This window comes from Corapipo altera, unplaced genomic scaffold, assembly GCF_003945725.1.
Source record: "Corapipo altera isolate COAL_440 unplaced genomic scaffold, ASM394572v1 23, whole genome shotgun sequence".
Lineage (NCBI taxonomy): Eukaryota > Metazoa > Chordata > Aves > Passeriformes > Pipridae > Corapipo > Corapipo altera.
The window spans coordinates 12,286,716-12,303,776 of NW_020884878.1; the positions used below are offsets into that span (position 1 = coordinate 12,286,716).

General features: G+C 38.3%; 1 protein-coding gene across 3 annotated transcripts in view; it reads left to right on the forward strand.

The window, feature by feature from the left end:
- The first annotated feature begins 6,729 nt into the window (after window positions 1–6,729).
- The window catches only part of NRDE2 (NRDE-2, necessary for RNA interference, domain containing), a 30,238-nt gene continuing 19,906 nt past the window's right edge, over window positions 6,730–17,061 (forward strand). The window contains exons 1-4 of one of the 3 annotated variants that reach the window (XM_027637813.1): window positions 6,730–7,009; window positions 11,733–11,841; window positions 13,849–14,070; window positions 16,113–16,262. In XM_027637813.1, coding sequence (XP_027493614.1) covers window positions 6,931–7,009; window positions 11,733–11,841; window positions 13,849–14,070; window positions 16,113–16,262 — 560 coding nt within the window. In that variant the 5' untranslated portion in view covers window positions 6,730–6,930. The remainder of the gene's footprint in view (window positions 7,010–11,732; window positions 11,842–13,848; window positions 14,071–16,112; window positions 16,263–17,061) is intronic. The other 2 variants (XM_027637810.1, XM_027637811.1) reach the window with 2 other exon arrangements.

Genomic DNA, 17,061 nt, shown 5'->3' on the forward strand with positions numbered 1-17,061 from the left:
TGAAAGAACTAGGGCACACAGTTTTATGGCTTGTGGTAGAGATTTTAATCCATCTGTGCTACTGTGGTGCTATATAGCAAGCTTTACTTTTACTTTTATAAACATTTGATATATTTGCATTTATTCTGTTAGTCTATAACCACACACGAAGCTTTAAAACAAAATTTGAAAATAATGAACACTATGGATATAAATGGAAGGTGGTATAAAATGCAGTTCAGGTTTACTAAAGGTAAACCCTGAGTGTATTTTAATGGAAGTAGAATTTTTATGGATGGAAACCTGGTAGATCCAGTTGATATTTATCTCAGTAAAGCATTTGACAATGTAGTACTTGTGAGATTATGAGGTGAAATGGGAAATAGAACAAGAAATGTAAGTTAGATAAAAAAGTGGCTAAAAGAGGGATGACAGTAGATCTGTGCTGGAAAGGTGACTATGAGACCAGAGAGAGAATTCAACTTGAGCTCCTAATAGTGACATTTGGCCAATATTATTGAACAAAGGCAATGGCACAAAAATAAGAGTGTGCTAATTAAACTTCCTGATGGTAAAAACAAAGGCCTTGCTGACAAGAAGACATATAAAAAATTTCAATTCTATAAAACAGGTGACCTAACAGCCTGCAGAAATGGAAGTAAAGTTAAATTTAATACAGAATGCAAGGCCATGTATTAGGGATTAATAACAAGATTTTCTGGTATAATACAGGGATTCATCCAAGGGAAGCAATTGATTGGAAATGCCCAATTGTAATTACTGATCATGTTGTCATGAGCCACTAGTATAATTCATCCAACTAAACGATAAATTCAGGGCTATAGAATATTACCAGCAGAGAATGAGAAGTACCACTGTGTCTGGAATATTGTGTACAATTCCAGTTCAGAATATGAACTGAGAAAAGTGCAAAAAAATCAGTGGACTGAGCAAGCAAAATTTTAAAATTGCTGAGTGGCATATGATTATTGTCTGTGCGTAGATTACATCCGGGTTAGCACCCTCATGAAGCAGGGAGTTATTTTAAGCCACAGGAAAATGCTGGCCCAGAAACAGATGGATATAAACATGAACGTAATTAAGGAGGAAGTCAGGATGCATCTAAGCATTGGAACGTCGTGGTTCTGGACCTGTCTCTCAACGGGAGTTCTGGGTAGAAAAGCCCAACAAATTTCAAAATTGAATTTATGAATAGACTTATGTGGTAAGGTTTTCTGCAGAGGAGGCTGAACTCAGTGACTCAGACCATCCCTTCCAGGCATATGTTCACAAAAGGTTAGAGACTAGGGATAAATGATGAGATAAACTTTATTTGGGGAAAAAGTCTAATGAGAAATTAATATGAATTTTACATAAGAAATCATGAAATCAAGGGAAAATCTAGAAGAATTGCTATATACAATGGAAAATGCAGAAGCACTGCTTAATACAATAGCAAATGGAAAATCCTGATTGTTAGTGTAGTCTATTTTTTAAATACTGACTATTTAAGCATGGTCTTTCAGAGGCTGCATTTTGAAAGGTTCATTAAGAATCCTACCTCTTCCTCGAATTAAAACATCTGATCCTATGATCCTAAGACACCAAAAAAACCACCTCGTTACAGTAACTGGAAGCTAGTGGCTGCAGGATGAAGCCACAAAGTTACCTCAAAATGTTGCAGTAAGTTGAATGTTTTCTTTCGATTTGAGAAAATAAGAAGTATGTCAAATGAACTTTTCTTATAGGAGGATCTATTCCTGTGTTGTTTTAAAAAGAAAGATGGGTGAACTACAGGATACAAAATATAAAAATAGGCCAAAAATAAGAGTGGGTGTGGGGTGGGGTTTTTTTGTTTGTTTGATTGATTTGGTTTGTGTTTTTTCAGGACTAAAACTCCTTGCCTCTGTTCCTTGCAAAAAGAAACTGGATAAAATTGCATGGGTCTGGATATATATAGTAAATTCTGATAATTCTGAATTTCTTAATATTCTCTAGTTTTCATCCTGAGAAGGCTTGTATAAAATGCTAGTGGGCCTTTCTAGCAAACAAAATGCTCTGTTATGTCTGCAAAATACCTCCTTCCTCTTCTGGATGTAGTTTTAGTCACTGCCAAATTCCCAGTAAATGTACTGGGAACAATATCAAGGCCCTAATTTTTTTGGAATCTATACAGAAATACAGATCTATATTCACATATGCATACATGCATGTATAGCAGAAGTAATAATACTTTACAAGTCTGAGGTTTATGTCTAAACACCTAATAGGCCTGTCTAGCTAATAGGCCTTCTAGCCTGTATGGCTTTGAAACAGATTTTTCACATTAATTTTGTTGCTGTTTCTGTTTTGTATAATGGAACGGTGTATACATATTTCATACATGCCTACTGAGCCAGTCTGACTATGGTTTTAGCTTGAAGTTCAAGGCCAGCGCTGCCATGCAGCCTGAAAAATCAAGTGCAAAAATCTCCTTTGGATTTTTGAAATGTAACATCAGAGTGTATATCTGAACTAAACCAGTTGTCTCTATTACATATGTCCATCACAAATATACCTGTAATAACTGATCTATCCAACAAGCATTTGATAACCCAGAAAGCTTTTCATATGTGAAGATTTTACAGATAGAACTTGGATCAGTAAATAAACCACCAGCTTTATTAAAGCATTAGAAAGATGGCCTGACAGCATTGGAAAAAATATTAGCAGTAATGCATCTCTGAATAAGATCAACTTATATGTGTTTATTTCTGTTTAATTTTATCTGTTGAGGGAAAAATGTTTGCACTTCTTTCATGTAATTTTATATTCTTGTTCTCTTAGTAATTTAAACTGCCAAGATTTTACTCAGGTGTTGTTTATTACATTGTAAGAAGAAGGTGGTAGAATTGCATTTTTTATAAGGTAATTTTCAAAATCTCTGTATAAAATACTCTAGAAAGCATATACATACTGACCTGCAAAATAAGTACTTTGAGGGTAAAATATGATACATCAAATGTAATTACAGTATTATACAATATAATTACCTAGAATACTTACTGTACACGTAATACAATATATAATTAAAAACTGAAGAGAAAGTTAGTAATTTGAATTTGTTGCTAAATATGAGTTATTTCCCTTTAAAAATACAATAGAAGCACTTTTGAAAAACACATGTAAAATTATTATACCTTTGCATCAAACCACGTTCAGCTTTGATCTGTCAGTTCTGAGGATTGGAAGAATAATATTAAACATTTAAGAAGAACTTCTCAGAAGGCGTCTTCCTGAGCTGCTTCTCTCAAACAACTGTAAAGGTGAGGTAATAGCTCTACCTGGTTTCCCCTGTGAAATGTCCCAGCCATGTCATGCCTTATGCTAACAGCATGAATCTGGTTACTTGGGAAAGAAAGCAGGCAGGGAGGTGAGCCGGTGGGGTACATCCAGACACAGGGGAGGCCAGTCCAGAGGTGGGAAGGGTGAAGGGATGGGAAACATAACAGCAGCTTTGAAGGGAAAGGGCGCAGAACCAATGTCCAGCTCCCTTCAGCCCTGCACTTCCCAGCCACAGGCCCTGCCAGGCTGGGCCCCTCTCCCCAGGATGGTGCCTGATTCCAGGGCTAGGGCTGCTCTTGGTGCTCCCAGTGTCCTGCTCCTGACCGGAGAGCTCCTGTCCTTCCTCCCGCAGCTCCTGGCCCCCCAGGAGCAGCCAGCCCACACAGCGCCCTGTCAGCAGGGCAGAAAGAGGAAATAAAATAGCTACAGGTGCTTATCAAGCACCATTAAAGTCCCAAACATGCAATGCTCCTGCAGGAGATAATTTCTTCTGTGCTGTTCTCTTGACAAGGCCGGCCATGGGATGGTGCTGAGGTTACAACCTGGCGGCCACATGCCACTCCTGACCAAGCTGAAACCATTCTTGCATTTCTGCCTGCCAAGTGGGTCTCAATAAAAAATTAGCCCTTGGTAAAATTACAAAGTAGATCTCAATACATCTGAGTACCACTGGCATAGACAAAAGGATTTCTTAGTGAAGGAAACCTGAGGAGGCGATGGGAAAAGGTAGAGGAAGGCTGGAAACTTGGCACACCATTTGAACAGGAACCTGTGTTATTGGAAACCCTGTTGTACTCCATAGGTCTCACTGCAGGGAGATTTAGCTATAGTCCCCTCCTTTTACATTCATCCAGTTTCACTCTTGGAACATGCTAAAAGCATCGTATTAAAGCCGCATATTTTCTTATTGAGTAAGCTGCATAAGCATTCTAATCATGATACAAATGCATCGTCACATAAAGCTGGCAGCACTAGGTATATCAATGAGGTTTGAAGAGGCTGGTGGAGCACAGAGGTGGAAGCCTGCAAGTCCATCCCATAAGGGCTTTTCAGGAGAGCCAAAGGTGGCTCATTTCTACTGTTAAATAGGAACTACTTGTGCAAATAAATGCAGTAACCCAAAAGCAACATTCACAAAAGTTTAACTGCACTTGTGATATTGGGAAATATTGCTTGCAATTATGTGGTAGTGTTAAATATGGTGGGGGGTTTCTTAATGTCACAGTAATATATGTATGCAGCAATAATAACACCCTTTGTTAATTCATCCTTCTCTTTATCCATAATTTGGTGTCTAATTTTCAGGGATGCAGGGCATAAATCTCTACTGAGGATTCTTAGAAACCCTTTGGTCATTTGCTTTAGTCTCAAAAAGCACCTTTTCTGTATTCTCTTTGTTGAGAAGCCATTAGCTGCCATCACTGTGAGCAGTTGAGAGACAATGTGAATCATGATATTCAGCAAATAAACTGAATGCTTTTGTTATTAAATCCTTTTAGTTTATCTTGCACCTAGAGCATCAATAGCTTTGAAAGGGTCTCATTTGTAAGAGAATAGAGAAATAATTATTTTTCTGTAGATAGGTGGTAGTTTTCCCATTGCTGAAGTATACAGAATAAACACGTTTACAGATTTCAGTAACTATCCAAATAAGATTATAACAAATATTTCCATGGACAGGAGAGTTTCCCAGTAGGTCAGACTCCCAATATGCATGCACACAGTTTTGCTCCCACTGAAAATCCTGCTCTGCATTGCCACCTGTTTTGATCTGATTTGCAGTAACATAACCTGTAACCTTCTGTTAAATTTGGTTGAAATTGGTCACAAGTTCTAAAACTACCTGATGAAATTATGCCATGCAGACAGAAAGATAACTGCTTGTTCAGGTTGCATAATTACATAGGTTTTCTCTTCGTAGGAAAAAGTTTAAAAATTGTATGTGGCAAGGTAATTTTTTTTTAAATTTTCTCTTCAGAATTTGGTTACAAGTTAGTAATGTGCTTCTTTTAGATTTCTTTCCTATCTTCTGTATCTGTTCTAGGTAGATACATATTTCTTTATGTTACATACTACATTTTCCACAATCTATTGTCCTACTACAACACTTCATAGTTAACAGACTTGAACTAAAACTTGGCTGCACACCAGTATGTGAGCATACTTTTAAAGCCAAACTTTCCAAGCTGGCAATCAGGCCCCACTCATTTGATGACTTCCAGACTACCAGTGTCCATGATCACTATTTTGTTCTGAATTCTCTTCTCTCTGTACTTATATTCTTCTCTACTGTTGATGAATAGCATTTACGGACTAATAATAAAATAAAGGTAGGAAACAAGGATTAAGAAATAGTTTTATAGTTTTCTAAAGGATGAAGTCACCAACATCTACAAAAAGGCTGCAAACAGCAGCGAATGTAGTGTTGACAAAGCCTGTCAATGGTGCAGAAGTATTCACAGCAATCAACTGGAAATCTGACTGAAAAAGGTCACTGAAGTATTCCAGAAATAAATCATAAAATGACCAAAAAAAAAATCAATTTGGTAAATGCAAAGTGGTGTTTATAGGGAGGCAAATCATAATATCTATAAACAGTATTTAACTATTTTGCTACACAGGAATGGGTTTTTGACAGATATTGTAGCTCAGGAATGATCAGAAGGTATTGGAAAAGGAACCCAAAGCAAACCAATCATCATAATTCCGTATAATCCCTAATCCCATTGTACACGTAGTTTAATCATTACATGAAATTCTGGTCATGCAGTAGTATTAGTGTAGGAATTAGAAAAATTAGGGAAATTCAGCAAGGAGACTCTCATGGAGTAACCTTAATATACAAAGAAAAAAGGTGAACTTTTCAGTCCAGAAAGGAGAATACTGAAGTATATTAACAGTGTATAACAGAAAAAGTGAATAGGGTGCTTATTTTTTCCTCACAATGCAAGAATCAGGAACTGGGCTTAAGACAAGAAGAAAACAGTGTTTCAGACAATATATATTTAAAAATGGAACATCCTGCCCAAGAAGGTGCAAAGTGTAAAAGCATAAAAAATTATTTTTCCAGTTCCTTCGGGGAGGGCAGGCCCAGGCTCTCAGACACCGTGGGTGACCACCCGGTTAGGAGACCGATTAAGGTCAGGCGGCAGAAGGCTATTTCTCCCCTCTGCTCTCCCTGTCGGTGTTGATCCAGGTTATCTGGATACACGAGCCTCCAGGCCCACAGTGGCCACCACGAGAAAGCATGAATGCCTCTTAGAGCATTATCCTTCACACAACCGAGCATTCCAGTCCCGAGCTGTCCCATCCCAGTGAACTCCATGAGGGACGAGAGTGGTGGAAAGGAACGGCTGACTCCGGAAACCCCATCTCTCCTCTTCCCCGAGCAGTTCCCTCCTCCAGTGCCACAGTGACGGCGGCGGCGGGCGCACGATACCGGAGGCCCGCAGAAGGCAGACCGCCTGCAGCAATCCTGATGTCCATCCCACCTCCTCTCAGCAGCGTGGCCCCGCCGCCATTTTGGGGCAGGCGGAAGAACTACAGGTCCCAGCGCGCTCTGCGCCACGGCGCCATCTTGGCGCTGAGCAATCGGGGTGGGTGGTGGTGGTGGTGGCCAGCCCAGACATGGCGCTGTTCCCGGCCTTCGCCGGGGCCGTCCAGCCCGAGGACCCCCCCGCCGGCAGCACCGAGGGCTCCAGGAAAGGTAAAGTCCTGGGAGAACCCTCTTTCCCCTAACAGCCGACCAGCGGCCCTCGCCGCACGCCGCCGGGCCCGCTCCGGCCTCCGTGCTGGCCCGCGCTCCGCCCCCGCTATGAAGGCGGTGCTGCCGCCGGGCCTGGGCCCGTCAGCCTGTGTCCATCGCCCCCGGAGCCTGCGGAGCGAGGCATAGGGGCTTTTGATTTGTTGTCGTTTTGTTTGGGTTTGCTGGTTTTTTGTGGTTTTTTTTTTTTTTTTTTTTAGCCACTATCTTTGGCTAACGCAAAAAGTGTTTTCTGAGTTCCTTGCCTATTAGTTGTAAGCGACATTTTTTGCGACAGTCTCACGAGTGAGATGATAACGAGTGTCTCATTTTGATTGTTACCGTTGCTGTCTAGCAAGGTACACTTTTATTAAATAAGTAAAGAACCCTTTCTGGTGTATTGCCAAGCAGTGAAGTGGTTACTAGATTTATTAATTCTATTCGGAGAGGATTTGAACTAAACCTTTTGCTTGCCAGCTTCCACCACCCTTGAAATCTGCCCGTTCTCTAGACACCACAGCAAGGGGAAACAGGAAGTGCATTCTTTAATTAAGCAAAATTTCTTGTATATTGGTCCAGTCTGTACAATGAGTTTTTGACGCTTTTAGCAGTTCAGGCTAAACCCTGTTCTGACCCGTTCTGCATTACCACCTCATGGTATTACAGTTGTTCATACTCGATCTGCCAGTACAGGGGTCTTCTAGCCACATTTAGGAACCTTTCTGGTAATGACACTTAGTGTAGGGAGTAGTGGACGTAATAAGATCCCAAATTGCGTCTTCTAGGAATAGAGGAGCTGCTATGCCAGGCAGAGGTACAGAAAAATTGTCTGGTAATAAGACCTTGTTTATATTTTAAAATATGAAATTTAGCCTTTAGGTTTGTTACATGTAGTCTGTGTCACTGCAGGCCACCTGTCTGGAAGATCAAATTATACAGAAAAAGATGGAAGACTGACTTTTGAGTCCAAATTTGAGTTGTTAGAACTGTTTATGAATTACATTTTGGTATACTGGAATTTTTTTGTACAAGAATTATTGATAAAATTTGTTTGGTTTATGTTTTAGTCAATATTTACTTTGCAGTTGACAACGACATTTTAGTGTAAGTTATAAAAATTAAGTATTAACTCAGAACCACATTTAGGGTGGCATATATCAAATTTCACACATTCAGCTTAGGAGAACTCGAGAACTTGACAGGCAACTTTTATATCTGTCTGATAGATGGTTCTCTTTGCTCAGAGCTGACGTGAAGCCAAAGTCCATCATAATACTGAAATCCCAGAATATATTGGTTTTAACATGTTATGCAAAACTGAGGTACTTTTAGCAGACATTTAGGACTGCTTCATAGCTTTATTGTAAAAGTTGAAGTAATAATATGAATATGTTGACCATGTTTCATTGTGCCAACCACCTCTGTGTCATGCTCTTACAAACCTTCCTAAACCATTTCTAAAGTACAAGTGCCACCTGAAACACAAGTGTTGCTTACACTACCTGTCCTGCCTGATTACTGAGTTGCAGCAGCCTCCAGAATGCTGATTTTGTATGTGATTTCTTAAAAGTATGTTGTCAAGCTTAATTAGTTTCTGATAGAAGCTAAATTGCAGATTTATCAGTAGCCATGAGGAGAGCAGTGGTAATAAGTAACCTTGCTGACATTAGTAGGCATTATGTGCACCATTACTTGCAGTCTGAAATATGCTGTAGGTCAGGCAATGCAGTGATTTTTGCTGAAAGCAGATTTTCAGGATCCTGAGAGGCAACAAAAGGCTTTGTATAACTCTTAAAAATGGTGTCTGTAGATATGCACTGTAAATTTTTTTTTCTTGAGAAGGTATAAAAAGCTTGCCATTGGATTGCTGCTACTGTCGTGCTCATAAACATGGGTGGTAGAATAGAACATACTATCACAAAATAAGTCTTCTATATGTTTTTATTCTTTATGTTTAAGAACATAAATCCAGTCTGCAAAAATGATAAACTATTTAGACATTCCACAAGAAAAAAAGCAAAGAACTGAAGAGATAATTTTGGAGTTTGGAATGCATTATGATGTTTGAAATGCTTGTATCCAGCTAATTGATTCACTTGAGATTATTTACAAGCTGTTTGGACTTGAATATTGTATAATGGAAAAAATTGTTCAGTTCTGTCCAAGTATTAGGTCAGTTCAGTTAAATTGTTCAGGAAGTGCTGTACTTGGAGAATTTGGAACATTTCCCTGCTGTATTCACAGAGGTGCATCGACTGTGCTACAGGGGTTGGTTCTTGCAGTGTGAGTCTTCAGTGCTTTAAAGATGCAGTTTGATCTTATCGGCTCACGGAGAACTAAGCTGCAGGTACAGGCAGGGGATTAATGTTTATCACTCCATTTCTCCAGGTGAGTTTAGGACCTTGGAGGCCCTAAAACAATAATTCAAAATATAAAAAAACCCAAACCTTTTTCTGCTTCTGCTAAGTGTTGTAATCATATTGCACCAAGTTAGTGAGTGACTTCACATCTGTAAGGGAATAACAGGTTCTTTCAGGTAAAATTAAGGGAAAATGACATCTTGGAAGTTTGTGTCTAATAGTTAATGTTTTGCTGTATTTGCGGCAAATTTCATATGGAAATGGATCTCATGCATGATTGATGTGCCAACCTACTTCCTCAGTATCTCTCTCTTCCTCAATACAGAACTACCTTACAAGAACTACCTTACTTCTAAGAAGTAATTCTGATTTTAGGTTACTTCTTAATACATCTCTTACAATATTGAAATATGAAATTAACTTATTGTTCAATGATACTTTATTCCCCAACAGAGGGAATAATTATTTTGATAGACAAGTGAAATGTTGCTTGGATATTATCCAGCATAAATCTTTCTCTTTTAAGCTTGCCATGGTTTAGGAAGGATGCTTTGTGGTAGATGTACAGTTTTAAAATCAGACACATCAAAAATAAAGACGTTTGTGCCAGGGTGGATTAACTGAAATTAAATAGTAGATTTTTATCATATTTTAAAGGGGCAAGCAAGTTTGCAGTTTTGAGGTTTCAATTTTTATTCGAATTTTACATTCACATATCTTAAGTATTTTTCTGAAAGGGGAAAAAAGTTGTCATGTTGATTTGCAACAAAGTGTGGTAGTGTGTTTGCCTTAGGTTTGGTGATTCTAATTGGCAGGCAGAAAGTCACAATAGTATGGATATTTATCATACAGCTGAATTTTATTTTTCAGTCTCCTTCCTATGTTTTGGTGAGCTGGGAAGTGGTGCATGGTGGTGTTCTGCAGCCTGTTGGTTGGGGTGCTCATGGGAAGTGTGTTTTGGTCCTGACAGTGCCATGAATTTTAGGTTCTCCTGTGCGCAGAAGTGGAGGTTCAAGATGAGCCAGGGAAGGTGACCCTCCCCATGGGGCCTTTGGTAACAGGGTCAGTCTCTTGGGAAACACAAACTGGAGCTTTGCTTTGCTGAATGTACTTCTTGATGAGTTTAACTTAGGTTAACAAACTGTTTTGCAGCCTTTTCTGTTTTAAATCCTTTTGTGCACAACAATTCAGGGACATGAGACAGAAGAAAGAGTTTTGGTATGAAGAGCTATTTCTGAAAGAAATACTTTAGGAGAAGGAGAGATAAAAGTTTTGGCAGACAATGAGTTCATGCTGTTTAAGGAGTAGAGGTCAGTGTAGTCAAGAGCACAAAGACAAGAGTGTGACAGGAAGAACACTGAGACAAAAGTGATCGTAAAGAGCATAGAGAAGAAGCAGGGAGACCAAATTTGTTCCTTTTGTTGTTACCTCCAGTAGTCTGGCACTGGAGAGGTTGCTGTTAAATTCTGTACTTAAGTGAAATAACTTTCGTTGTTTAATGTGTTAGAAAATTTCACATACTTAAAAGACTTCTAGAAATGACATCTATGAAAATTGTTATAGAACTTGTAATACTAGTAGAATTATGACAAAAAATTCCCCCTCCGCTTCCTGTCAGTATCTGATCTTATCTGATGACTGAAATGGCTGAGATCTAGATGCAGAATGCTTAATGCTGACTAATATATCAAGATTAGCATAAAATTCACACTAGTGAAAAGTCTAATGGTATTTCAGTGGTTAGAGAATTGACTTGGTTTGACCTTGTATAAAACCCTTGAGTATTCTAATCAGTGAGGGATGTTCCTATCAATAAGATCATGTTAAGAATATTTCCTGTACTATGGGTAAAGTACACTTTTGTTAGTTTATATAATTTGTATTGCATTCATTAACTGCACCTTTCATTTAATTACGCTTTTCTGTAGTTTCTTTAATTTCACTCTTTAAATATGTAAATATTTCCATATTATATTGTATATAGTATATTAAAAGTAATGTATATGATAAGTAACATATAATATTAAATATATTATATAGTAGACAGTCTTATTATAAAAAATTTATACAGTACATAAATAAGTAAAGCTTGAATTTTTAAATTATAAAAATTAATATTGGACAGATTATTTTTTTAAAGTGTAGAGCTGTGTATAAAATATACTAAATGGAAATTTCATGAGCTGCTTTCCAATATGCTCAGTTATCACACATGACTTAGTGACATTTGCTGTGAATTGAGCTGTCTGCTGACTATATTAAACCTCAATTTAAAAAAAGTGTAGCAAGCTAATTTGTATTGATCACACACTTTTCTTTACCTGCAGAATTAGACTGGCTGAGTAACCCGAGCTTCTCTTCAGAAGATGCACTGTTACTGCACCAGCGCACTACAGAAGTTGCCAATCTCATTCCTGAAAAATCACCACTAAAAAGGTAGACTGTACTTTGGTGTATTTTAAAATAGCCTCTTTCTTTTGTCCTGCTTATCTTCTGTTATATGAGAACAAAATCAGGAGCTAAAAGCTGCTTTTCATTCTACTGTTCAGTATTTAAAAAGGCCTGAACTGAGTCATGTATAAAAGTATGAATAATGCTTCCATGTCCTTTAACTTAAAATAATGAGGAATTGTACTTACGCAATTACATTCCAATTTTCTTTTTCTCGGAGCTGCATTTAAATCATTGTTATTTCGGAATGGAAAGGGAGGTGAGCAGTCATGATTATTCATTAGCTTTTGAATGTCCTAAGTGACCCTTGAAATAATGTAAAGATTAAGCATCATCTTCGTGATTTCTTTGTGGAAACCAGAGAAATCAGCCATTTCAGAATTGAGTTTTTTACTTTTTAAGAGACAGTTGAAGATGTGAACTGATGAAATACTACATGTATCAAGTTGTGTGGCTGTAGAACATGCTGATCACTGAAGTGGCTGATTATATTCTTTTAAAAAAATGATCTTTAAGCAGCTGCATTTGCTGAAGAACTAGTTTTAATACATTCACTAGACTAGTTGTTATTCTTGGCTTATCTACACCGTAACTAGCACTTAATAATAAATGGAATCAACTTGTAGTTGTCAGGTTCAAAACCTTAGTCACTTTTAATTTGATACAAACTCCCGTGTTTACAATGATTGTTGGTGGTCATGGTAGAGAATATAATCCCAAGCACAGCTGAATACATCTTTTTGTATACGTATTCTTGCATTTACATAGATTGTACATATATTGTGTGTTTGAAATGCAATCAGTGTTCTGCTTATCAGTCCTATGTTCTGCATATATTTCTTCAAATCTTGTCAGGACTTTAATGTCATAAAACTAAGGATTTTGCAAGTTACCATTCAGATAGAATGACATAATAAATGCACCATATTAATTTTATCTTTGAAAAAGACTTTATCAAAAAATAATGTGCAGAGGAATTTTTTATTTTTTTGCCTATTTCTAGGGTACTTGGTTTAATAAAAACTAATCAGTTTTATCTCAGTTCCATAAAAACTAATTGCTCCAATTTAGTTGGTGGTTTTAGGGGGATTTGTTTTGGTTTTTTGTTTTGCAGGAGCTGTGCGTGTTTGTTTTAAAGGCCTGCTAATGGTTCTTCTGTGGCTGCTTTTTTCTTAGTGTCCTTTAAAAAAATTGTGTAAAGGCTGTTACTTGAGATGCCTTACTTCTGAAATGGTGCAGTTTCTTTTATTGATATATTGGGAATACTGAGACTCGTCACTCCTTTCTTTCATTGGAAGATTGCACAAAAAAAAAGTTTAAAAAGAGGTTGTGCTTTAAATAAGGGATAGAGAAGACCTCCACTGTTCATTTGATTATTAAGTATGGGAGTGTATGTGGTATGTATAGTGGTATATCTGTTTTGCCAAAACTGTCCTTTTTTGTGATCTTTCAGTCAGTTGTCTGTTGCATATATGTTATTATATTATATGATAACATAAGTTCAGTAACCAGAAAAAATTGTATCTGGATTGGTCAGATTTGGATTTCTAATCTGGAAGTGATTTTAAAAGTGTGTTTTTGATATTTCTTAGATAAGTCATAAAGAAACAGGTCACCCTGAAAGATTTCTCAGTCTTTTAGCTTGACCTAAGTTGTTCAGTGAAGTTAGGAAATTTTATCTGCTCAGTCATCTTCTTTAATTTGGCAGTGTTAACAGGTGGATGTTTATACAGATCACACATCAAAATGCCTTGACAATTAAGATGTTAAGACTGGTTGTCAGTAATTCCAACAGCTGAAAAATATAATTGTTATTTAATACAGATTTATGTCACTTTCACTGTATGTGTTACTGTTACTTTCTCCAAAAAATACAGGGATAGTAAAGGTAAGGGGTAAAAGATTCTGAACTTTCTTATGGTGCTATTTCTTAATAGTTTTACTACTTGGATAGAAAGGTGTATATATAGATGTATATACTTTTTTCCCCAGCAGGACTTCTTCAAGATCTGAGTTGTCAGGAGAAAGTGATACAGATGAGAGTCTGAAAGAGGGAAGTAAGAAAAGGAAAAAAAAAAAGAAAAAGCATCACCACTATAAGAAGACAAAAAGGAAAACCAAAGGAGACTCCAGTAGCAGCGAATTGGACGAGGACAGTAAGCACATCAAGAACAAAGGAAGTGGTAGAAATGGTGAAAAGGAAACAGCAGCAAAGTATGTATATATCTATTTATTAACACTGTGTGAGATGGAAATTCATTGGGTTCCTGTGCTTGTCTTTTCAACTGAAATTCTTAACACTAGTTGACCGTTTTTTTCTAAGCTGTATATGACTAAGCCTGCATTCAGAGCAATGAAAATAGATTTAGAACCACTTGTTTAATCATATTGAAAAACTGTGACGAAAATATTCAGTGCAGTACTGTTGTGCAGATCAAAGCATGATATGGTGGTAACGAAATACATTTTTAAAGACATGTAGAGGCGTGTGTTTAGTTTTTGTAAGCATCTTGTTTCCTTTCATGGACCTTCTTTTGGGAGAGTTTGGAGTGGGATTACATTAAACACTCTTAATTAGTGCAGAACTGTTAATATATGGTTGAGTTTGCCTTGTAATATAACTTCCTCCCCACAGAATTAACGTTTCCTTTTTTTGCTATTAAGACAAAGTTTGTTGTATGATTTAACATTTCTTTTATATGTAGGCATTTATTACTCCATATGCTCCATACTTCCTGCTTGTAGTACATCTGGAAGGGTATTGAAATTGTTTTGTTAGATCTACTTTGTTAATTGCAGGTGCTCTAAAGTCCTGTGTAGTTAGTGCAGATGTAGGTATGTAGTGACTGTCATGATCTTTAAGCAGTGAAAGAGGTTCTGTGAATGCACTGAGTATCCAGGTTGGACATACCTGGCTGTGCTTTTCTCAGGCTGTTGGGTTTTGAGCATTTCAAAGTGTCACTATCCAGTTGGCTGTGTAAGTCACCTTTCCCTGGCTCTCGTCATGTTTGCTAGCTTGAGCAGCCATTTTGCCTCTCTCTGTTTGCCTAGTTCCTGTGTTTCCTTTGGCATCAGCAGCTCTGGCTCTAATTCACAGCACTGCAGCTACTCCCAGGGATAGAGCGAGGATTTGGTGACATTGAGGAGTTTTTGTTATAACTGCTTGTCGTCCAGGTAGACTTTGACTTTCCACCAATTTACTACTTTTCTCAAGGCAGATGAACAAGGAGCCAAACACAAAGGCTTGTGGGCATGTGTCTGTGCAAGGGCTTGTAACATTGTTTCCCTGTGGAAGAGTGGCAGTGGTACTGCAGGTGTTGTCTGACATCTCTAGCCACGCTAGCCTCCTCCTTTATGAGCACTCTTGTTGGCTTGGAGTGGCTCAGGTTGACTGTCAGGAAGGACAGTAAAAATCATTTGGTTGCTAAAACCATTCTGCTCTGTCCCATCACTCGTTTTTGCTGGAGGGCTGTCTGGACCTGGTTCATAAGCTGTTTGCTAGATTGGGCCAACCAGCCTATGCTTTGCCTAAGTGAAAGTGTTGAAGTTCTTTCATGGTGTCTATTTTTACTTCTTTCCATAAATTGTTGATGCTGAGAGAATTTAAATTTTCAAGAGACTGGTTTTGAAATCTGAACCACAAAATTGCTCTGAATGTGAAAGGTCTTGTGGAATTTTAGAAAACATCTCAAGACTCTAAAACTCATGTATTTGTACCATGAATTCATATTGGAAATTCACAGTTGTCTACAGCTCAGAGGCAGGTGGCAATTTCCACTTAAGTTCATTTGTATATAACTGTAATCCAGAAACCACTTTGATGCACACTGTTTTATCAAATGCATGGATAGAATTACAGCTAATCAATTAATTAATCCTCTTACAGATTGTCTTCTTTCTCTTAATTGTCACATCTTACTAAGACAAAAGTAAATTTTAGAAGTAGTAATATATAGATTTTGGGTTACAGTTTGTCAGGCAATTGATTGGATTGATTGGTTAAATCTGTTTATTTTTCCCAATTGTAAATTCAGTTTTTGGAAATGCAGGGAGTGTTTGTTTTGGTTTGATGGTCTGATTAGTGTATTTCTAATTGGCTTTTTCCAAGCACGGGACTGACTGGGAGATAGTGGATCATGTAGCATGACTCTGAGTAAATTAAATTATTATGAACTACAGAAGTATAATGTTTCCTGGGTTTTGTAAATGCTGAATATGTGCACAAATGCTTAGAATATTCTTCTCCTTTTCTACAGTCTAGGTAAGAAAACATCAAATCTTACCAGCAGTCGCTCTGTTTGGCTCGATGATGTCCAGGCTTTCACAACAGACACCTTCAGAATAGACAAGAAACCAGACCCTGGAAACTGGACCTACAAATCCTTGTATCGTGGGGACATAGCAAGGTACAAAATGTTGTTTCCTATCGGTATTCAAACTATCACAGCATCACTATCTTGTGATTTATTGAGTCTAGCTGTGACAATTTGGTATAAAAGGTGAGAAAAGATAACTGAATAGTTTATTTCAGAATTTCACTTGCCTTTGGACCAATGTCAGATGTCCCTTGGGGATCTGTATTGGGACCAGTGCTATTATTTAATGTCATCATGACATGGACAGAGGGATCAAGTGCACCCTCAGCAAGTTTGCCAACAACACCAAGCTGATCAGTGTGGTTGACTTTCCTGAAGGACAAGATGCCATCCAGAGGGACGTGGCCAAGCTTGGGAAGTAGACCCATAGAAACGTCATGAGATTTCACAAGTGCAAGGTGCTGCACCTGGATCAAGGCAACCCCTGGTATCAATCCAGGCTGGGGGATGAACAGATCAAGAGCAACCCTGCTGAGAAGGACTTGGGGGTGCTGGTGGATGAGAGGCTGGACATGAGCTGGCCGTGTGTGCTCGCAGCCCAGAAAGCCAAACGTGTCCTGTGCTGCATCAGTGTGGCCAGCAGGTCGAGGGAAGGGATTCTGCCCTCTACTCTGCTCTGGTGAGACCCCACCAGGAGTGCTGCTTCCAGCTCTGGAATCCCCAGCACAGGAAGGACATGGACCTGTTTGAGCAAGTCCAGAGGAGGCCACCAAGTTGATTATAGAGGGTGGGGCACCTCTCCTGTGAGGAAAGGCTGAGAGAACTGGGGTTGTTTACCCTGGAGAAGAGAAGGCTTCACTCAGCACGTGAAGGGGCCTACAAGAAAGAT